Genomic DNA, 23,984 nt, shown 5'->3' on the forward strand with positions numbered 1-23,984 from the left:
GTAAATAGTGGCGCTGCGATATTGTTGTTACTCTTTGAGAGTGAGAAAAACATAGTCTATGTTCTAGCTAGTTAAATAAATAAATAAGTAAATAAATAAGTAAGTAAATAAATAAATTTATATTATTACAACAATATATATAATAATTTTCATTGCAATGAAAAGTAGAGCGCTTTAGTACAAAACACGGAAAAGTTGTATATTACTGTCAGATTATACAGTACGACACTATGCAATAATAGTAGGCCTAACGTAATGTTTTATATATACTGAAACACCTCGCTGATTAGAATAATTGCATTTTGAATTATGTTATTGTGCCATACAGCATATAGGATGTGTGTGTGATCTGCCGGACCTCAGCATTTCGTAATCTTACAGTTAAGTGAAGTGCTGCGTGTTAGATGAGCAGTTTAGTTTCAACTGATCGGTCACTTTTATGAAGTGCTACGAATAGTAAATTGAACTGTTTTGTTATGAATTTGTGATTTGCTATATTATTATTATTATTATTATTATTATTATTATTATTGGAAAGGAGTGAATTGTGTTCGGTGTTGTGAATTACATGAGAGTAAATCATTTATCAGTGCAATCTACAAAATGAATTGTGCTGTGTTTTACCATCTGATTCGGAAGGAACTGGCGTGTTGTCTGAAAGCAACTAAGTTATTCACGTGAGTTCTTTGATTTTGATTTAGCCTAATTACATTAACCAGCCATCATTATATCCAAAATATAATATACATACAGTATGCTTTTAATAAAGTAAACTAATATGATGACAATAATTTAATAGTGAACCATATATTTTTTTTTACTAATGGTGAGTACTTGATTTCGTCATTCACCACTTCAAGCCAGTCGCGTAGAGAACATTTACAAACAGAGTTGTTGCCAAGAGTCCACCATAGGAGAGCTCAATCATAATAATGATGAATGAATAATTTATAACTTGATATTTGTATTTATGATTTACAATTTTTTTTACTTCTACCATAATTATATTTATTAGGTCTATATTATTTTGAAATGCACATCCATTTTCAAAACTGATCTGCTTATACTGTGCTGTGTGTTACCACGCTCAGAAATGTTTCGCGCGAATGGACCACCAATAGTATACCAGAAACGACTACGTGTATTTGTTGATACGAGGTATTATCGCCGCGGCCATGCCGGCATCATACAATAATGTGCGGTGTGCTTTTAAAATATAATTTTGCCGACCGATTGTTGCTCTGTAGGTTTCACTCTAAGCGTCACGTTTTCACGTCTACTTCCTCGATAAGAATAAGCACTAGTTTGTTATATTGTTAAATGGCTATTATTATTATTATTATTATTATTATTATTATTATTATTATTATTATTATTATTATTATCAAGGGTGATATTGATTGTGAGTCTACCATAAACAATATCATCCTTCCGTATTCTTACAAAAGATTTAAGATGTTTTATAACAGAAATTCAAAATCACTTTCTCCAGTCTGTAGATGCATAAAATATGCCAATTTGCATGGACATAATTTAGATCCTTTTGAGGTATAGTTTCGTTTTGATTATTAGTATTTACTGTTCTTGTTCTCAATTTTATTTATGTATGTTTTTCTTTATTTAAGATATTATTTATTTACTTTTGCACCTTTGTATCTTCTGTTTGTGTATTGTGCTGAACTGTAATTGGCCTCTGGCTGTTGTTCAGCACACAAATATTAGTAATAAATAAATAAATAAATACATTTTTATTATTAGTATTATTATTATTATTATTATTATTATTATTATTATTATTATTATTATTATTATTATTATTATTATTATTATTATTATTATTGTCGTTTCATATACGAGTACGTTGACATTCTTAACTCCTAATAATAACTCTTTAATAATAATTTTTAATCACGTATCTATGTTCGTCCTCAGCACAAGACATGGCAAACTCGGTTTTAGTCCACGTGGATTAGACAAGTAGATGTAATTTTATAATGGAAGCAGCTTATTGTTGTAACATTGAAATTGAGGCGAATGATTGGAGCGGCGACATAAGAAATTGAAAACAATAATACAAATAAATTTCGAAGACCTGCCGAATGTTAAGCATGAGACCGCAGCCATAATACCGTTCTAAGAGCGTGCCAAGTTCAGTACATGTAGAGGAAAATCATATGGCATATGGAAATAAAGTTAATTGTGATAATGTTGATTATGGTGAATGTACAGTTATTTTGTATGCCACTCTCACTCTGCAATGGCGTCATTACTTGCCTTTTCATCTTATACTTCTTGAATAACCTCTGCTACTTGCATTGATACAGTGAATAACCATATCACCTGCAAGAAAAATTCTCCCCCCTCTACTTCCTCCTCCTCGTCCGTTTTTTGACCATTTCGCTGCCATGACACAGACGAGTCTGAATGCCAGTAAGATAAATACTACGTGAAAAGAGCAGTGTGTAATGTAAACGGGATAATCTCTTCTGCGACAAGAACATACACGACGACTAATGCTGCTGTCCTAGTTTATCTCTGAGTTTCCAGAGCATTGGTAAAGCGTGTATAGCACACGTCATTACGCTTCACTTCACTCGAATATTGTCCCAGACTGCAGACTTCTATAAATAAGAACGAATGAAATAGTGCAGACTCTTCCGCCAGAGAAGAATATACGCAGTTAACTGGGTTTCCGTTTCCGACTGAAAAGTTAATAACTGCAATCATTCTTTGATAATATACAAGGTGCATGTAAATTGGTGTTAATTATTATATTCCTACAACAAAAAATTGAAAAACTTTGATATAAAAGTGGTCCTGAAAATACTTAATTCGAGAGTTACCCTACTTTATTGTTAACAAAGATATTCCACGTGATACGAAGCAACTTGTTACAGTGATCTCGTCCTGCGTCGATACATCCCCTGACACTACGTTGCATGCTCTAGCATAATCTGTTGAAAATCGCCTGGAGCGTTTCGTATTTTTTCAAATCCAGAACGTCAAAATTAGGAACAGGAGTTGCATAAACTATGGCAGCGTTGTCAACAGAGCCTAAACGGAGCCTAAACTATAACTCGTTGCGTGCTCCGGTGCTTCCACAGACATAAGCAAGTTCACGCTCCGACTGGACGTCTCTAGCTCCACAACCGGTTTCGGAGCTTACAACTCTGACACTACTGAACTATGGACTTCAGATGTCCCTAGCGATAAAAATCCGTTGAATTGAAATCTGGCGATCGGGAAGGCCGTTGATTCCCCTCGACCAATCCACCTTTGCGGAAAACGGTGATTCAAATGACGACGAACTCTCAGACTTAAGATGTCTGGAGATCCATCATGCAGGTACCATGTTTGGAAGATAACGTTCAGAGGTAAATCATCCATGAAATAATGTAATTTGTTTCTGAGAAACCGCCGATATCTACCTCCTGTCAGATATAAGAAATAGAGAAATAGATATAGAAATCAATAGTATGAAAATCGGACAAAGAAAAACAAATCTCATGGCCTATTCTAAAGTAAAAGTTACAACATGAAAGCAATTAGAGTTGACTACTCTTCAGGAGTCAATGTAGGCACTAACTCATTACTAGAGATGAGAATTCCATGCAAATGCATGTTTTTATCGGAACATAGGACGTAGCTCAAACTTAGTACTTATCTATTTCATTACTTTCCGGTTCCAAATATATGTACTTCTTCCGTGCATATTTGCATGTTTTAGCCTTTTTGGGGATAAAAACATGCATAATGCATATTTAAACAATTTTTAGCTTAATGATACATATAATATACATTATAATCAGTTTAAATGCACGTTTTAATGGTTGTGAGTGAACATCTCAGTTTTTCGATTTTTATGTCCCTTATTTTAGCTTCAGGAATCAGGAGTGAAAAAGGAAAAGGAAGAAAAAACTAAATAACAAAAAAAGTTTTATTCAACTTTGCACCCATAACTTCTTGCGATGTAGAGAGGTCATTCTCTGTCTACAAAAATATATTGATTGACAAGCTCAGAAACCACACAGAAACCAATTTATAAATATTGTTAGTTGTTAACTTTGCAAAAAAAAAATGAAATAAGAAATTTGGAACAGAAATGAAAGTGCGTATTTTTAATGTAATTTCCGCTTGTTCATGCATGTTTCATAGTTTGGTAGTGCATGAATGCATGCATATTTTGGGATTTTATAGTGCATTACTACTCATTACTAACTAACTCCCAGGGAATCCACTTTTGTTCAACTGAAGGCGTTTGTGACTTCACATCTAGCAGTCGCTTTTTCGTTTATCAGTGGTGCGGTACAGTTCATAGTGTAAGGAATTGTAAAAGCTACAGTAGACTATGTGAAAAATCAATTAATTTTAACTTGAAATCTGGAGGCAAATTCCCTGTATTTGCGGAGTGGGAGCTACAGAAGAGCTGTAATTTGCGTTAAATCATTTCCTTCAGCGTCTCTGAATACTTCAATGCTTAATAATGCAATGTTTTCCACATATTAAGCGCAATATGTTTCCTTGTTCTATAAATCGATACTCTATGCATGGCAACCTTTGCACCGCTAGCCCTTTTTCGGTGCGTGCAAGTTAACCCGTGTGCTGAGCAATCTGCCCGCCACGTTCTTCAGCCCGTACGGTCTTCAATATGCACCGTTGCAATATTTCACTTGTTTTATAATAGAATCATTATGGTTATGGCTGCTATGGTGAAAATTTAATTGTTAATACATTTTATGCTCGACCATGCCGAAATGTAGTAATTATAAACCTGGTAGCAGACCTTTAATGCATGTCATTAAAGTACACCTACTCATTAAAGGTCAGGTCTTTCAGCCAATGACGACTCAGGTTACAACTGTTAGGCCAATGACAGGTCAGCTTTCTACCGTTATAAAACCGCAAGTATCGATTATTCTCGGATATGCAATCGAAAGAGAATTACCGAAAAGTCACGGAGGCTGGAAATCCAATACTGTTGCAGAAGGTTATGTTCTGTTACTATAATAATTAGCGTTAATTGTAAATAATATTCAAATAAATTCAATTTGTCATCTCGTTTTTCAATGTCTAATTTAATTTCAATGTTATCTCTGTAGGTTCTTATGGCCTAGCAAGGTCAATGTGGACGCGAAAGTATTGATTTTTTCCGAGGAACATCTGTTCCTCGGAAAAAATCAATACTTTCGCGTCTGCGCACATCTCACAACATACGGGACATTGCTAAAAAATTAATAATATCAAGTTAGAAATATGGTCGAGCATAAAAAGTCGTATGAAACTCGCCTATAATGGTAATTAAGAAGCTCTTATGAAAATTATGAAACTCGCTTGCGCTCGTTTCATAAATATCCATACTCATTTCTTAATTACCTTCATTATAGGCTCGCTGCATAATGTACTATTTTAGTCCTTGTATTATTAAAGTAGTTTTATTGATGAACTAAACCTAATATGTTCTTAATAGAAAATGAGAGAATTGGGATCCTGATGACGGTATCCAAGACATATGGACTCTTTTTAACGAAGTGCACGGTTTTTTAAAGGAGATAAAAATGTGTTTTCTTTTTTTACCGTTAGCAAAACGTGAAGTTTCAAATTGTAGTCAGCCTATCTTTCCGCGCAGGAAGAAATTCTTACTCGTGATGAACGGTATATTGTGTAATAATGAGTGGAAAAATATATATACTGATGACACAAAAATGGAGTACTGGGACAAATTCTCCGCCCTCAAAATCTGCCAATAAAAACGAACTTTGAATTTCCGAAATTCAAACTGGGGGGGGGGGGTCTCTGATGAGAGATCGAAACAACTACAGAGAGAATATACGAGTAGACAGAATTGTCAAGCATTAACTTCTTCACTGTTGGTGGAGTAATCTGACTTTTGGCTATGTAAGAAAGAAGATTAATATGGTAGTATTTCACTGTTATTTGGAATGTCATCGAAGTTTTTTTTTTTTTTTACGTTTGCAAGTCTCTCTGCGGATTGGATAGGACCCTGGCTATCTGTTTGGGTTACCTTGTCATAAAACCTTGTAGCGAGTTCATTCAGTTCAGAATTAAACCATAGATTATGTCGTGTATTTCTGCCACGTAACAGTTTTGTCACCAGCGGGTGTGGTTGCGAGTCAAGATAATGTTTTATGTGCAGGCCGGGAGATTACGTCGAGCTGCCTACAGGCACATGCACATTGTGCTTCAACATCTGCTGTAATTACTAAGAGCTCTTCAATTCCTGCAAGAATTTTACAGTAAACTCCTCTACACAATGTCAGAAACTGACTTCTCATTTCGCAGCAATACGTTCAAATACTCTTCACATGTTTTATGGTCTCCGTTGTTCCAGGAGTGATGACTTATCCGGCTATAAAGCCAGTGGCCAGGGTTCTATTTCCTCCCATTCTCAGTGTTTCTCATGCCATACATTGTTCCTTTAGGCTATGTGTACACATGCGACAAATTGTTGAACTGCGCGGCAACAGTGAAAGACAAAACTATTGCGTTGTTGGCGTGTGTGTTCACCGAACACAGTTTTGTTGCCAGCGTCATCATGGATGTAGTAGATGTAGCTGCTATTTATTTTCTGTCTTGGAAATGGCGACGTGAATGTCAATTTTGTGTGTATCCTATTACAGTGAAATACAGTCACTAGGAAAGTCTTACATAAGTTTTCAACGTTATAGTAATTATCCAGATAAGTTTTATAGGCCTAGTACTAAGTTATAGAATGAGAATTTGCAGTTTTTATGAACTTTTGGCTATAGTTGGACCCTCAATTGCTCGGCAGGACACTAATTGGAAAAGAAATATGTCAGAGCTCGTCGTGTGGTAGAAGCCATCTTTGAAATTTCAGCATCGAAGTAGTGTATTTTGTACAGGCTACTAAACACCAGCTTACCTCTTCATGAGTCGATTGTAAGGTCTACTCCTTACAGTATACAGCAATTACGTGCGCTGAAAAGGTGAAATACATTTTAATGACATTTTATACGAGGTTCTTTTCAACCCATCAATCCATGCAACGTGCGAGGAGCTTCCTTGACTTGGGATGTGAGAAATTCCTTCGCAGAATACTTCATTTTCCCTCAGGGTAACGTTCCTTGGAGTATGGAAAGTGTAAGAGTTATAATATGCTGACGAAAACAAAAAAAACAAAAAAACAAAAAAAAAACTAGTGTAGGACTGTATAGGACTAAAGCGTAATTTTTCTCGTAAGTGGCATTTTACGTACATTGGTTTTATATTTAGCAGAAGCTGCAAGGTTTGTAGAATATTTTTGTGAAATTTCAAAGTATTAAACTCTACAATAGGAAAGCATTAAAACACCAGTAATGATATCTGTATAATAATTTTATTTATTTAACACCTCTTAATAAAATTGTCCATTGTTATGTTGATACTTAGCATAATTCATTATAAAGTTTTTTTTTTGTTATTGAAGTTAGTATTATTAAAAGCAACGAGTGAAGTTTTTAAATATTCATCGATTCGTTGCTCCTAGCACACAACTTAATTTCAGAGAATATTCTTATATGATATTTACTTTATATTATTAGTACCAAATCACCACCACCACCACCACCACCACCACCACCACTACCACCACTACCACCACCACCACCACCACCACCACCACTACCACCACCACCACCACCACCATTTGTTGCACGTGACAACATGTCGTCAAAGACGCATTGTAATTTAAAACGTCGTACTTACTGTATTTCCTACTTCTAGATTTAAATATCTTGAAAGTTGCCAGTACAATGCAAGATTTGTAAAAACTGATTTTTAGACAACTAATATATTTTATTGACTTCTGATGAAAATGGTTATTATGAGGTAATCTTTAAAGGACAGTACATTTTAATGAAAGGGAAATCGTAATGCACAATCTGTATTGAGTGTGTGAATTGATTGTATCAGTGATTTGATCAATTAGCGATCGTGTTAATGGATGAACTGGTTAATATATAAGAGAATATCTTGATTAATGAGTAGTGTGTGAATTTATAATTTAATTGTGAATAAGTGAAACTGATAAATGAGTGTGCTAATTGACAACTGAGGAAAGGAATCGAAGAATTGATAAATGATCTAGCAAATGAGTGAACTAATTGATAACTGAGAGAATGAATGAGTGCTTTAACGGATAAATAGGTTATGTAAAGAAATTTTCGTAATAATAGATAGGCACTTCTTCAAATTCATAACTAGGCCTCGGATTTTAGTTTTATGCCTATTTTTTCCCGAAGGAATAAATAAAAACCAATGATGTAGGTACATATTTCATAAGTGAAAGTTGTATCACCTGGCCTAAAAATGCCTATTTTACCCATACTGCCTATTTTGTGTTTTTTTAACCTAAAATTGCCTAAATTAAATATTTCCGGAGATCTTCGGAATTTGTAATTTCCCTGAAAAATACGTAGTTAAGTTGTAATTTCAGAATTCTTTTTAAATTACGAAATTATTTTTTTAACAAAAACCAATCTGTGACATACGAAGTGTGTAAAAAAAATCGAACCTTTGATCGACAAACATACATTTATTCATACACAATACATTTCTTCTAATCTCCTTAAGTAGTCCTCTTGGTAATGCACATACTTTTCCCAGCGGTCCCGCCATTGTTGGAAGTACGCATGTTTTGGAATGGTGTTCAGCTGGGCAATCGCGTTCCGTATAACGTCTCACCTTGATTCAAACCAGGTCCCCTTCAGCTGCATTTTCAACTTGGGCAATAACCAAAAATCACATGGAGCAATGTTAGAGAAGTAGGAAGCGTGAAGAACCACGGGAATGCTGTATTTGGTCAAAAAAAGTCTGAATCAGATTTGAAGAATGGACGAATGCATTTTCGTCATGGAACTGCCAAGAGGGATATTGTTTACATTCAATCAATTTTTTTATTTCTGTCTCACTGTATAACGAAACTTGAAGCAAACGTGAAATCCCTTCAGGAACAAATTTCAATCATTAAGGAAGCAGAAACTAAAGTAAAAAATGCAACAGGGAGGTTTAGTGACAAAGGTAGGAATAAATGGAGTAATGTATTAAGAAAAAATCCTGGATTTTAAATTCTGAATAGTGCATGTGAAGTTATGAATGGAGAGGATGTAGATCTCCAGGAACAAATGAGCAAGGCAAATATAGCTGAGTTTGAATATGCACCTACCACGTCAGTGTCAGTTAAAATGTCTTTTTCAGCTTACAAAATGATTCTTCCAGATAAAAGATGCAGTTTAACACCTGAAAATCTAGAAACAATAATTGTGATTTATTTCAATGTCACTGTGAATAGGATAGCACCAGGAGAATGAGAGCATAGAAATAATGTAAAACATGACACTAATTTTACTTTGTGGTCAATAAATAGATTTACTACAGTTAATTATAGTTAACTTTATATCTTTTATTAATTTATTTCATACATGGTGAGTCAGGAGAAGAGGTACACGGTGTGAGAGGAGATAATATTGGTGATTCTGAACAAAAAAAGTTCATACGAACATATGCCCAGTTCTTAACAGTTTCTGACAAACAGCTGTTTGAAAATCAAGAACGTCAGTCTCATGTCCTTCATCAGAACTCACATGCGGACGCAACCAAAACGACATTAGGTTGTAGTACTGTCTTTATTGGCCATTTTAATGCGCAATGGGAGTTGGATCGGTCGCGGTGGAGTCATTTCTTGGCCACAGAGATCACCGACCTTACTCCATTGGATTACTGTGTGTGTGTGTGGAGTTGGCTTAAGAGCGAAGTCTACAAACGCAAAGTGGAAACAAGGGAGAAACTTCTCGCAATTTACATCCTTGTGCTCTAGTAAAGGAATGTCCGAATCAGCTCAGAAGAGCAACACAGCAACTGTCTACAAGAGCTACAAAGTGCATTGAAGTTGACGGTGGACTTTTTGAACATGTTCTGTAAAAACAAAGTACACAATTAAATAGAACATAAGGTAACAATGTTTTTAATTTACTATCACCTGCAGTTTTCCTGTTTCTCATTGTTTCGATTAGCTTTCTCTGAAACCGTTAAGAATAAGACATATTATGTTCATATAAACTTTTTTTATTCAGAATCACCAATATTATCACCCCTAAAATCGTGTACCTTTCCTTCTGACTCACCCTATATTTCTTACATCCATTTTGTTGTTAATGATAGTGTTATTATATGGTATTACACATTTTTAAAAGCCTAAAATAAATATTTTAGAATCTGTTTTACAGTTTTAAAAGCCTACTTTAAGTGTCTAAATCTACATTTTTAGAGCCTTAAAATTCGAGGTCAATTCATAACTGAATCGATAGATTAATGAGTAAATAAGTGAATGGGTTCATACCCAGGAAATGTAAATGTCACAGTGATGAAATAGTATTGTAACAGTGGCAATTATGTGAAATGAATTTACAGTAGATAGGCCTACATGTTACCATACAAGAACTATGTAAATGTAAGGCATTATTTTATAATTAATTCCTCATAATAAATTCTATTTTAAATATTTAATTTCAGTCATAACAAGAATATAGGTATTTTTTTCATTTTGTAATGGGAAACATAATGTAGATTAAAGGTACGGTGAATTATGGGAGCATAAATATAGATTTTATACAAGCCAACCTTCAAATGCTGTAAATTGAGTTATCCTTCTCCTCTAGTATTTACAGTCTTACACGGGAGCACACTGTCAGTCTTCTAATATTGCTAATTAAATGTAGACAGAAACCCAACCGCAGCTTCGTGAATCCACGGCTTCTTACCAAAGGGAACAGCAGGTCGATTCTGTGCAGAAAGGTAGTTTTTCTTCGTCTTCCTCTGTCATACTTCCATATCATTATTACGTCTTCTCTGAATGATCTTTGCAATATATATATATATATATATATATATATATATATATACAGTAAAATAAACAATTACCAACAGCCAGTTATCAATTTTATATGCAAATATATATATATAAATTTTACTTGGTTATTTAACGACGCTGTATCAACTACGAGGTTATTTAGCGTCGATGGGATTGGTGATAGCGAGATGATATTTGGCGAGATGAGGCCGAGGATTCGCCATAGATTACCTGACATTTGCCTTACGGTTGGGGAAAACCTCGGAAAAAACCCAACCAGGTAATCAGCCCAAGCGGGAATCGAACCCGCGCCCGAGCGTAACTTCGGATCGGCAGGTAAGCGCCTTAACCAACCGAGGTACGCCGGTGGCTGCAGATATTAATGACTATTCCAAATATTAGTAATCTATCACTGCCGTTGTGTAGATGAAGTCTGTTGATCCTAAAAAATGGAAAAGAAGTGACGAAGAGTTGAGGACATTCCTATGATTGTGCAGGCCTACATCTGTCGTCTATGTAGGAATTAGAGGAGGCTTAATTTAAATATAATATAGAATTATAGACACTTTTTTATTTCCTGAAATTCTCTTTGAAACAGATTTGTTGATTTCATGATGTGTCTTCATATAAAATTTAATTCTGCACCGTATATTGGACACACCATGAATTTATTTTAAGACACTAAATAATTACAGTGGACTCTCCTAAGTTCGACTGAACAGAATTGAAAGTTCAGTCCAATAAGAGTAGTGGGTGTGGCAGGTAAAATGAATACAAATTCTTATTGGTTATCCAACAACGAATACAGTACTGTACTTGCATTTCCTGCCAGCCCCGAGACTTGTGTATGCGCTTCTAGTACCATAGTGGGTTTCGACAGTTCCGTCTCACAAATGGCAAAATTCTCAAATAGAAAAAAAAGAGTTCATTAATTTAAAATCATTGATCAATATGGATGTCCTAATCAATAGAATATTCTGTTTTCCTTCAACAAAAGTATCACTACAAGACACAGAACCAATTACCATTCAAACGGAAAACTCATTTCTTAGTGCCCATATAGGGGCATCAGCAGTGGCGGTTCCTCGGGGGAGGGAAGGGAGGAACGTCCTCCTCACATTTTTCTTCTTTTGAAAGTAAATACCAAATAAAATATGTGCCTTGAAATTCGAGGAAGATTCGATAATTTTTAAGTTTTCAGCTATAAGAAAACCTCCGTTGAACGAGTTTTATACGACGCGCGCTCATGTGCTGCTAGAAAACTGTGAGAAAGATGCGAAATTGTTTGTGTGGAAGAAAGCCAATCCATTCCTCCTTTACTGCAGTTAAAACACATAGACAACAGCGCACTAGCGGCCAGAGAAAGAAGCAGAGTTTTAAAGCAAGTAAATGAACGGATAGGGAGGAGATCCTCCTCTGAATCAGCGCATGGGCGGGAAATAGAAACGGACTGGTCGTGCAGCAAGCTCGCTACCGCTGCCATCTAACGATGCTGCATTCAACCAGATATAACAAATCTAGGAAGAGGCTAAATAAAAACAGTTTTAACGCAAAGCTATGAATGACACCATATAAACTTTTTTTTATGAAATTATAAATCAAAAGTATTATTCATTGCATTTTATTGTAGGCTACTATTCATGGTTTGAAACTTTCAAGGATATTTGAAAGTTAAAGCTGGGTTTATATAAAACTAAGAGGAAGTAGTTAGTTATCGCAGATCTTTTTAGCCCCTGAAATTCACTTCCATCCATTGCCTACTAGACAGGGCAACAGCCAAGTTGTTAGTTATGTACAAATATATTTGTAATTGAAAGTAGGTACTCCAAACTGCATTATTTTTAACATAAAAAATTAATCGGCCATCGGCAGCTTTGAACAATAACGGTAGTACGACTTTACAAGAACTAACATTCTTCAAAAGCATGTGATACTGAACTTGTAAAATGTACAGATGTGGCAACACAGACCACGTGGGTGAGTGTAGTGTTCTCGCTTTCCTCAGATTATTTCCCATTCCCATTTCCGTAAAACGGTTCCGATTACATGTTAGAAGCTATAATCTCTTCCAACACGTGTGCTCGAAAAATAATGCGAGATTGTGAATTTCCTTGTAATTGTTAATTTGTGCAATTATTCAACAATGAATGGAAGTGAAAACATAGTATATTTTGGAAAATTTAGGAAACTCAGTTTACAAGAACAGATTATTGCTATACAAAAGGGAAGGCCAACCCCAACACTACCTGGTCTTACATGTATGCATGTAGGCTGATTTCTAGCATGTTTCATTCAAGAAGGTGTCATTTCATGCTGTTAACTTATTTCCTCTTCTTAAGAAATACGCAGGAGCCGCCACTGGGGGCATGTCTAATTCTCCTACGTAAGCAGTCGAACTATAGAATGTCGAACTTAAGAACTTCCACTGTACATACATAGAGATGTCGTTCGCTCGCTTGCTTGTTTATTCAGTTATTCATTCATTTATTCATATGCTTATTTTAACTTTGTGTGTAATAAGAACCGAGTGAGAAAGTTTAATGTTCTCTGGCTACCTTTAGCTTTTGTGATTTTTAGGTCTACCGATATTTGCTGTAAATTAGGTTTGGTTTCTCATGCTACTTTTAGTTTCTTTACTTTTTCTCCCCCACCTATTTTTCCTTTAAGTTACGTTCAGTTTTCTCAGGCTACATTTTATTTGTGTAAGTAATTTGATTTTATTTGTTTAATTTAGTTTTAATTTTGTTTATTCTTCTTTTGTTTTTGTTTGTTACCGCTAGATGACCGCACTTGCTCCTGCTTCTGATTGGCCATGTTGTTTCACGATGGTGCTATACCGATTTTGTTACTTGACGAACAGCCATTTCTAGTGGAAATGCCATGAAACAAGAAGAATATGTACAAGGCCATCAAATTGAGTAAGTTCAACACATACAACAAATTCTATCAAGAATATTTTGAATAATAATCAAATTACAATTTCGAGCTGCTTCTTCACAATGATGATGATGATGATTATGATGATGATGATGATGATGATGATGATGATGGTGGTGGTGGTGAAAGTTGTATATTTGTCACAACATAATATTGTTTGGAGGACCGGCAATTTTGGAGTACGCGAATAAAGGGTAACGCAAAAGAAGTGAAGCCCATAAAGTAAGTAAGTAAGAAAAATAATAATATGCTCATGGGCCACAAGTGACGTTTTTAGATTAATTACGTTATATAGACCTACCGCAGAAGATCAGGCCAAACACATGTGGAGCAAGAATTCTGGAAACATGCGACATGAAAGTTTTAAGAGCAATAGGAAATAAAACATTAAGGACCGTATTCATAGACATTCTTAGCGTAGGCTTCCCGAGGATGATCAGCGAACTAACGTTTTTCGTATTCATAAACCAGTGTTATGATATGATATGATATGATATGATATGATATGATATGATATGATATGATATGATATGATATGATATGATATATGATATATGATATGATATATGATATGATATGATATGATATATGATATGATATATGATATGATATGATATGATATGATATGATATGATATGATATGATATGATATGATATGATATGATATGATATGATATGATATGATATGATATGATATGATATGATATATGATTTGATATATGATGTGATATGATATATGATTTGATATATGATGTGATATGATATGATATGATATATATGATATATGATATGAATCCCGTACAAGTAACCACTCGATAGCCGGGGCTAGTTTAGCACGCTCGTAGCGCTGGCTATGAATAGCACCCTAAGAGATCAAGTAAGAACTAAAAAAAAAAAAAAAGTCACAATTTCCAAACATACAAAATATTGCATTGGATCTAATGCAGAAAAAAAAATGGAATGATTATGTAAATCGTATGCAAAATGGAGATTCGTAAAGGTACGAAAATACGAAAAGCCTGAAATCCCATAAGGGCAACGGCCTCCTATAGGAGTGTAGGGTGAGCTGAAGGTCTACTACACTTGAGGAGCCAGTCCAACAGAGCTTACACTATACTTACAAACTAAACACATAAACAAACTGTACAAACTAAACACGAAAAACTGTACAGACGAAACACATAAATTATGCAAACTAAACATCCACAAAAAAACTATGCAAACTAAACACATAAATTATAATCTCAACACACAACTAACCACGCTAAACACAATATATATATATATATAATATTCAGTTTCCATATATATATATATATATATATATATATATATATGGAAACTGAACACATACACAGTCTTAACTCACACACAAACTAAACACACATTGGTAAAGATAGCAAGGGATAAGTTTCAAATAGAGAACAAATATCTACCGGTCAAAAGAAGATGGAAAGATGACAGGTAGATTATTGAACAGCATGCAAAATGTAAATATTGAAAGATACAAGAACAATAAGTAATTAACAATGATTTAGTTTTTTGAGATTCTTTATTTATGAGACATTTCAACCTGAATACATTTTGTGTTGTTTCATGGCTTAGTTCCAAAGAAATATATTATAATACAATTTGATCAATAATATTTTTCAATAATGATTCATTCTCCAATGTTGTATGTTACCTCATTTCAAGGTAACGTAAAGTAGAACATTAAACAGAGGCAAACCAATGAATAGGAAAACGTGTATTCCCACTAGACCTCCGACTTCATTAAATATCGACTGACGAGTGCCATACTGATCAATCAGGCTTCCAGTCCAATTTTAGAATTTCCCTGTAGTAACGCATCCCGTGGGAAGTTTAATTTACGAATATATTTTTTTATCCATTTGGGACGTAATGCAATGCTATATTGTATTTTCTACGTAATAATCTCTATATGATCATTATACAGATATATTTACTAGAACAATCTTCAAATATAACTCAAGCTGTAACGTTTCTGCTGTCTGATAGGTTATTAAAAGTTAAAATGATTGATTTAGTATAGAATTTGGCATTGTCAGTCAACAAACATCTCTTGTAAGAAAATGTCGACTACGTTAAGCTTATATGTAGTTGGTCCTTTCTCACATTGCTCCTTCCCATCTAATATTGATGGTCAAGAAGTTTGGTTTCGTGTCATTGATTTTAAAAACACGCACTGTTAAAAGCCAAAGGTATTCAGAAATGAACTGTTAGTTGGTTTGCATGTAACGCCATCGTGCTTTAACTGTAACCTGGCCATTTTCGAATTCATCCTTTAAGTTACTGTTCAGTTGGTACAATATTTTGCATTGTCACTTCAGGAACATTGGTCTTTTGCCTTATCCGCTCTGGTATTGTTGTCTTGTTCGATTTTCTTATGGCTGCACTTTGATTTTTTGTTTGCACTTCTGTTTTGTTTTCGGTTTGGCTTATGTTTAGCTTTTCAATTTTTTTGGTTTGTGTTATTGTCTTGTTTTGTTTTAGATTTGTTACTTTGTCTTGTTTCGTTTTCGGTTTGTCTCTTTATCTTGTTTCGTTTTCAGTTTGTCTCTTTGTCTTATTTCGTTATCAGTTTGTCGTGTTATCTTATTTTGTTTTCGGTTTTCTCTTTGTTTCGTTTAGTTTTCGGTTTATCTTTGTCTTATTTTGTTTTCGGTTCGTCTCTTTGTCTTATTTTCTTTTCAGTTTGTCTCTGTCTTGTTTTTTCGGCTTGTCCCTTTGTCTTGTTTTGTTTTCGGTTTCTCTCTTTGTCTTGTTTTTTTCTCTATACATATATTTCTTTGTCTTGTTTTGTTCTGTGTTGTTTCCGGTTTGTCTTCTTTGTTATGTTTTCGATTTGCCTTGTTTTGTTTTAAGTTTGTCCTTTTGTCGTATATTATATTTTTGATTTGAGCAATTGTCTTGTATTATTTTCGATTTGAGTTGTTATCATGTTTTATTTTCGATTTAATTTATTCTCATGTTTTATTTTCGATTTAATTTATTCTCATGTTTTATTTTCGATTTTATTTATTATTTTGTTTTGTTTCGGTTTGACTTTTGTTCGTGTTGTTTTCGGTTTGGATTTCCCTTTTCTTTTGTTTCTATTGACTTCATTTAGGTATTGTTTTTGTTTTGCATCTTTGCTTTGCATGTGTTTTCTCATTATCTTTTATTTATTTCGACTTTTCATTGCACTTTGTTCGATTTTTTTTTATTCTTGGTTTGTTGTTAAGTTCTATTTCTTTCGGCTTTCGTTTAGTCTTGCTTTGGATTTTGGTTTCCTTTAATTGACAATTTTTGTACATTGATATACTTCAATTTTGCTTAAATATGGTTAGGCTTAATTCAGGGTTTTGTATGAAATGTTTTTGTTTCCGATTCAGTGCGATTTTATTCTTTGTATGATTTTTTTTCTTTGGTTTTGTTTACTTTTTGATTAGATTACTTGTTTGGTTTGGTAACACTTCTAAGTATGATCGATTGAAACCTTCGTGTACTTGCTATAGATACTCCGGCACTAAACATAATTCCATTTCAGACGTAATTCGTTACTGCACTCCAAAAAACAGAATCATAACCGAAAATGATGGCTAGTATGGTTTAATTCTGAATAAAGAAATATCCGGTAAATTTTATAAGTAACTGATCCAGAGTAGGTACTGATCTTTCTTATGGCTTGAATCTGTTTTTATGACACTGGTTTCATAGCCACCGGTGTAGCTCAGTCGGCTAAGGCGTGGGTTCGATTCCTGCTTGACTTGATTAATTTGTTGGGTTTTCCCCAACCGTCAGGCGAATGCCAGGTAATCTATGGGGACACCTTGGCCTCAACCCGCTAAATACCATCTCGCTATCATCAGTCCCATAGTAGTTGATACAGTGTCGTTGAATAACCAAGTTAAAAAAAGACACTGGTCTTGCAATTCATATTTCGTTGGAAACATTTTAAGAATTATCTTTTTGTTAGAATCTGAAACCATGAATCTCGAATCCAGTGGTGGACAAATTGGCAACTGTACCAATAATAACGATATCTGGGTCAATATTTCTTAGAAAATTCTTGTCTCCATATGAAATACATAGGCCTACTCGCTTGGCAATTTTTTTAGAAATTCCACCCTGACTACGGTGTTGTCTCGTTGCTTAGCGACCTCTCTCCCACTTTTATATTTTTTGCTGTAACATTCCCAGAGCGTGTATCGTTCCTTGTTACTACAGTCGTCAAAAATCGCTGCGGTTTCTTTACGCTGCGCCCAAGGAAATGCAGGCGAGACGAAAGCGGAATGCACAATCTTGCTACAAGATAAAAACGTCCCACGTACATTTGCTTTCACGCCGTTATGACGTCATATTCTTGACTTTTATTGCGACTTTTCAGACGGTCTATTGTGAACGGGCCCTCTGTTTGGAGTCATAAATGCAAGTATTCCTCAAGATAGACAATATGCTGACAGACACGCATTTCTGTTTGCGAATATGAATTCCTAAATTACATGCAATTTATTCCACACCACTCAGCTGTGGGTAGCATTGGAGGCTGTGTTTGAAGAGGAGATTTACTTGGAAAAATTGAGATTATGTAGGCATTTGTAAACACAAATGGCAAAATATCATTATCATCATAATCATTATGGGCCGTATTCTTAGACATTCTTAGCGCGGGCTTCCGGTTGATGATCAGCGAACTAACGTTTTTCGTATTCATAAACCAGTGTTAGCGATATGATATGATATGAATTCCGTACAAGTAGCCAGTCCATAGCCGGGACTAGTTTAGCACGCTTGTAGCGCGGGCTATCGGCTGATTACTTGTACAGGATTCATATAATATCATGTCGCTAACACTGGTTTATGAATACCAAAAACGTTAGTTCGCTGATCATCCACCGGAAGCCCGCGCTAAGAATGTCTATGAATATGGTCCTAAATGACCATCTTTTACGGATTAGGCTTAAGGTCTATTCCAGCTTAATCGATCGAGCGAAAATTTTTGGGGCAGAAACAATGCTTTTTGGAATATGATACACTGCTTAGCCAATTTAGTAGATAGCGTTTGAGTATAAAAAAGCAGAAAACAGTACAACGTGAGCTTCTGTTGTGACGAGAATCCAAACTCCAGCAAACCTGTAAGGCATCATGTCACAAAACGTTCACGTCTGATTATTTTTGACAACGTAAATATTATTCAACACCTTGTAAACGGCGCAAAGTATTAAAGGATATTGCTGGAGAGTTTAAGGTAATATTTATTTATTTAGATGTTTATTTAGATATTTATTTGTTTGTATATTTATTTATTTAGATATTTATTTATTTTGGTTTTTATTTAGATATTTATTTATATATTTATTTATTTATTTAGATTTTTATTTATTTATTTAGATATTTGTTTATTTAGATATTTATTTAGATATTTATTTATTTATTTATTTATTTATTTAATTATTTATTTATTTACTTATTTATTTACTTATTTATTTATTTATTTATTTATTTATTTATTTATTTATTTATTTATTTATTTATTTATTTATTTATTTATTTATTTATTTATTTATTTATGTAGATATTTATTTGTTTAGGTGAGGGGTTTGGACTTTTTCCATTGCTGGTTGTCACAATCGAAAAATTAAGACACAACGTTTCGAAGGGTGGTTCTCTCTTCGTCTTCAGGTGGAAGGAAGGAGAGAAAGGAAAAAACCTACTGTTGGGATCGTTACGTACAGCTATTCTGTATGACTGATCAATTGATTCCTGGCTTCGGTGGAGATTCTAATTAAGAAAAACCCGAAGTCATTAGCAGTATGTTGGCACTAAACCAAACGGAATAAAATAGATGGGCGTGAAGTGGCTAAAAAATTGATGAAAGACACACAAAGGGCGGGGGCGGGGAACTAAAAAAATGTGACAACCAGCAATGGAAAAAGGCCTAACCCCTCACCTAAACATTAATGATCCATCATTGCTTTCCAACCCCTCATTTAGATCAGATATTTATTTATTTATTTATTTATTTATTTATTTATTTATTTATTTATTTATTTATTTATTTATTTATTTATTTATTTATTTATTTATTTATTTATTTATTTATTTATTTATTTATTTATTTATTTATTTATTTAGATATTTGGGTATTTATTTATTATTGTATTTTAAAGATAAGTTAGATATAGACCTATTATAGGAAATAAAATTAAGTCGTATTAATGTTGTATCAGATTCACTTTTTATAATGAATTAACAACTCTTAAATACCCATTCCCGTATGATCGATCTTTTTACTGTCCCTAATATTCCTTGATTTTCATGCTCTACTCGTACCTAAACATGATGCTTGTCGATTGCAGGGGACTTTCTCCGCGTGTTATATCGAAGTAGATAAACATTGGCTTTCTCCTAATCGACGGAGTAGTGTACTGCAAAATATAAGAACAAAGCAGAAAATAAACGGATCGCAGAATATTAACGTGATATCTCCACAAAAAGGGTTACTACTAATAACGTGATAAAAAACTAGGTTATTAAAAAAATACGTAAAACTTGTAATTAGAAATGTATAATATTATTACGCCTATTTCTTTTGTTTTTACCGGTTTTGATTTATGAATTTGATTTATGCTTCCAAATGCATGTTAAATCGACACATCCCAAATACTAAAAATTGTTGAATAGCAGTATCCTTGTTTTTTCTTTACATACATTTTTATTTTCCTTTCAGGTATTCATTTTTCATAGTTTTGGTCTTTATAGCTAGCAATGAAGCAACTCATAGTTGAAGTAGCTAGAAACTACACCGCATTTCAACCGCCTTGAAGTCTGAAATCTCATATAATCTGAGAGACGTTTCTTGCCGTTTGTCTTGTTCTTCTCCACTGGCAGTTCATTTCTCTTGGGATTAAATGATCGCCCCCCTTTTCAAGCACTTCGCTGCTGTTAAATTGTGTAATGCAGTCTCGGGATAAACGAAATACAGTAGTAATGGCTACAGTAATCGGTACACAACTTCTTGTGCAAAAGGATTAAACACTATAAATCCAGTTGTTAGTGCGGATTTATTTCTTAACAAAGGAAGGTCGCAAAAGACAAACGCAATAGGGTAAAGTTGCCTAATTCCGTGATACGTTTTTTTTTTTCATTTAATGTCACGAGGTTGGGTACCTTGGTACGAAGTTCACCGATGTTTCAAAAGTAGGCGATGTCTGGAGCTATGGTCGAACGGCAAAGCTTTGACTGACGTTCAATTTAAAAAAAGTATCAGGGGATTAGGGGTATCATGGAAATAGGCAACTTTACCCTGTTTTAGTGGAATTCGTAACACATCTTAAAGTTTGTTTAAAGAGTAGGCCTACACTCCAACACAACTAAATTATAGATGTAATGTAGATAGTCAGAGATGCTTTCAAAACGATTACCGGTACTTAAAATGGTGCTCTTAGATTTCGTGCTTGTCCGTAATTTCAGCCGCATCTGTGGTCCAAGCGCCAGTGCGTTGGTTTTCTATTCATGCGGCCCGAGTTCGATTCCAGGCTAGGTCGTGTTTGCGGTGGAGAAAGCAGACATTGCAGAGGAGTTTTCTTGTGGTAGTTCGTTTCTCTCCGTCATTCAACCAACACTATCATTCCCTCATTTCGTTTATCATCTACAATAATCGCCATGACGGTCCAGTGGCTAGAGAGCTAGATTCATAATTCTGTGAACCGGGGTTCGATCCCCGGTGTACTCCATGTGCCGGGTAACACAGGGATTACGTCCGGGAGCTCCAGTTCCCCTGTGGCATCTCAACAAAATCATCATCAATTCATCTCATCCTGGTGTAGCATAGAGCAGCCAATGGCGCTCCTTTAGCAACGACTCTGTCGGTAAATTGATCTACAGTTTCTACACAACTGGTTTAATATGAGTGAATGACGAACAGCCAAGTACACGCCATTGGTAAAAAAAAATAGCTGTAATGAGGTGGGGTGAAGTCTTGAGGGTGGTACTAGTTTTCGATTATGATATAGAAAGGCTTGGGGCTCCGAATCTTTGGCATATCAGGCTACTCGTCTGAGTACGATACCTGACTACGTCAAGACTGAAGCAGGATGAGCCACCTGTCAGCGTCGGATTCAAGAATACCTGGAGTTGTAGTCAGAATCCATCGTAGCTCACTGGACAACGATGTAAGCTACTACACTTGGGAGCCAGGGTTCGGATTTTCGCATACCCAATTTTTTTACTTTATTCTTTTCTGTGTTCGGTTATTGTTTTTACATTATTAATATGGTTGTAAGCCACCGGCGTAGCCCACTCGGCTAAGGCGCTTGCCTGCCGATCCGGAGTTGCGTTCGGGCGCGGGTTCGATTCCCGCTTGGGCTGATTACCTGGTTGGGTTTTTTCCGAGGTTTTCCCCAACCCTAAGGCAAATGTCAGGTAATCTACGGCGAATCTTCGGCCTCATCTCGCCAAATGTCATCTCGCTATCACCAATCCCATCGACGCTAAATAACCTCGTAGTTGATACAGTTAAATAACCAAGTAAAATAAAAAAAATGTTGTGGTATTATTATATTGCATTCCACTCTTGTTTGAACGTATTTCTCGCCGATTTCAAATGGACAAGAATCGTAGCACGGAACATGTAATGAGTTTAAATCAGTGATATGTGTAAAGTTCGATAGTCTACACGTAAATAACACGTAGAAATGTAATTAAGTGTGAACTATGTAATTGTAGATCATGTAATTAATTGTAGATCATGTAATTAATTGTAGACCATGTAATTAATTGTAAACTATGTAACTAATTGTAGACTATGTAATTAATTGTAGACTATGTAATTAATTGTAGACTATGTAATTAATTGTAGACTATGTAATTAATTGTAGACTATGTAATTAATTGTAGACTATGTAATTAATTGTAGACTATGTAATTAATCGTAGACCATGTAATTAATCGTAGACCATGTAATTAATTGTAGACCGTGTAATTAATTGTAGATCCTGTAATTAATTGTAGATTATGTAATTAATCGTAGACTATGTAATTAATTGTATACTATGTAATTTACTCCCGACCACGAGCGTTTGTTTATGCGGGGTTAAATTATTTTATATTTCTGTTTATGTATATAACTTAATAGTTTTTTTAATATATCTTCGTTTCTATTACATTTAATATGTACTTATGTGGTTTTCTTATTGTAATAATTGCGAGCATCGTTAAATAAAATATTATTTCAAAAATTTTAACAACAGTTCAGATGATTGAGAACCATTTAATGTTGATGCTTTACATACTTGGGACGCAGTTACATTGTAAATGAAAATGCATGAAGTTGTTATGTAGGCCTATACATTACAATTAAATAATATTATAAGTATGATTTTATTAATATTTCACATATATTGAAGAAATTTTCGTGAAAATAAAGTGGAAAAGAATGGTGCAACTTTGTACTTATTCATTCATTTGGTTTCTTATAAAATAAAACCACTTTTAAAATTTAGTCATTGACATATTTCTTAGTTTACATAATCTGTATAGTCTAATGAGAAAGCCATGTAAAATACATGTAGAAAACACGCTTGAAAATTATTATAATCTACCACACATCACTGATTTAAATATACAGGCTGTTTAACTCTACATTGAATCGAGTCTCGGCATAGCTCAGATGGATATAGCGCGCAAAGCTGAGAGGTCCTGGGTTCGATTCTCGGTGCCGGAACGAATTTTTCTCCAGTAATAGGTAACTACATGTTGACTACATATAGGTAGTCTTGGAGAACGGCGAGGCCTCATATATGAATATATATATAATTGTCAGTAAATCATTATATATTAAAAACAAAATAGGACCAAGGACAGTCCCCTGTGGGACACCGATATTAATATTTCAAGTGCTACTAAAGGCATTATCAATTTTGGTTACATGTGTTCTGTTATTAACAGGGCCGGATTTAGGTATAGTAGTGCCGTCCCTAGGCAGTGCTAAATTTCCCGCCCCCCCCCCAACTCTCACAAACAGCTTATGAGCGGCCATTAAGACAGATCATGTTTAGTTGAAATTAGTTTTAAATGAAATGTTACAATTCAGAAAACAAAAAATTACTGGAATAAAAATACATGCATCTTACTTGTGAATTATAAAGATTTTCTTCCCAATTTCTACAAAGAGAAAGCA

The 23,984-nt window shown here is 34.5% G+C and overlaps 1 protein-coding gene across 5 annotated transcripts in view; it reads left to right on the forward strand.

Moving 5' to 3' along the window:
• The window catches only part of LOC138697829 (neuronal acetylcholine receptor subunit alpha-10-like), a 562,189-nt gene that overhangs the window by 257,991 nt on the left and 280,214 nt on the right, over window positions 1–23,984 (forward strand). The window contains exon 2 of one of the 5 annotated variants that reach the window (XM_069823383.1): window positions 13,645–13,782. The exons of the other annotated variants lie outside the window; for them this stretch is intronic. Within the exon in view, the coding sequence (XP_069679484.1) occupies window positions 13,761–13,782 (22 nt within the window). The 5' untranslated portion in view covers window positions 13,645–13,760. The remainder of the gene's footprint in view (window positions 1–13,644; window positions 13,783–23,984) is intronic. 5 annotated transcript variants of the gene reach the window in all.

This window comes from Periplaneta americana, chromosome 4 (assembly GCF_040183065.1).
Source record: "Periplaneta americana isolate PAMFEO1 chromosome 4, P.americana_PAMFEO1_priV1, whole genome shotgun sequence".
Lineage (NCBI taxonomy): Eukaryota > Metazoa > Arthropoda > Insecta > Blattodea > Blattidae > Periplaneta > Periplaneta americana.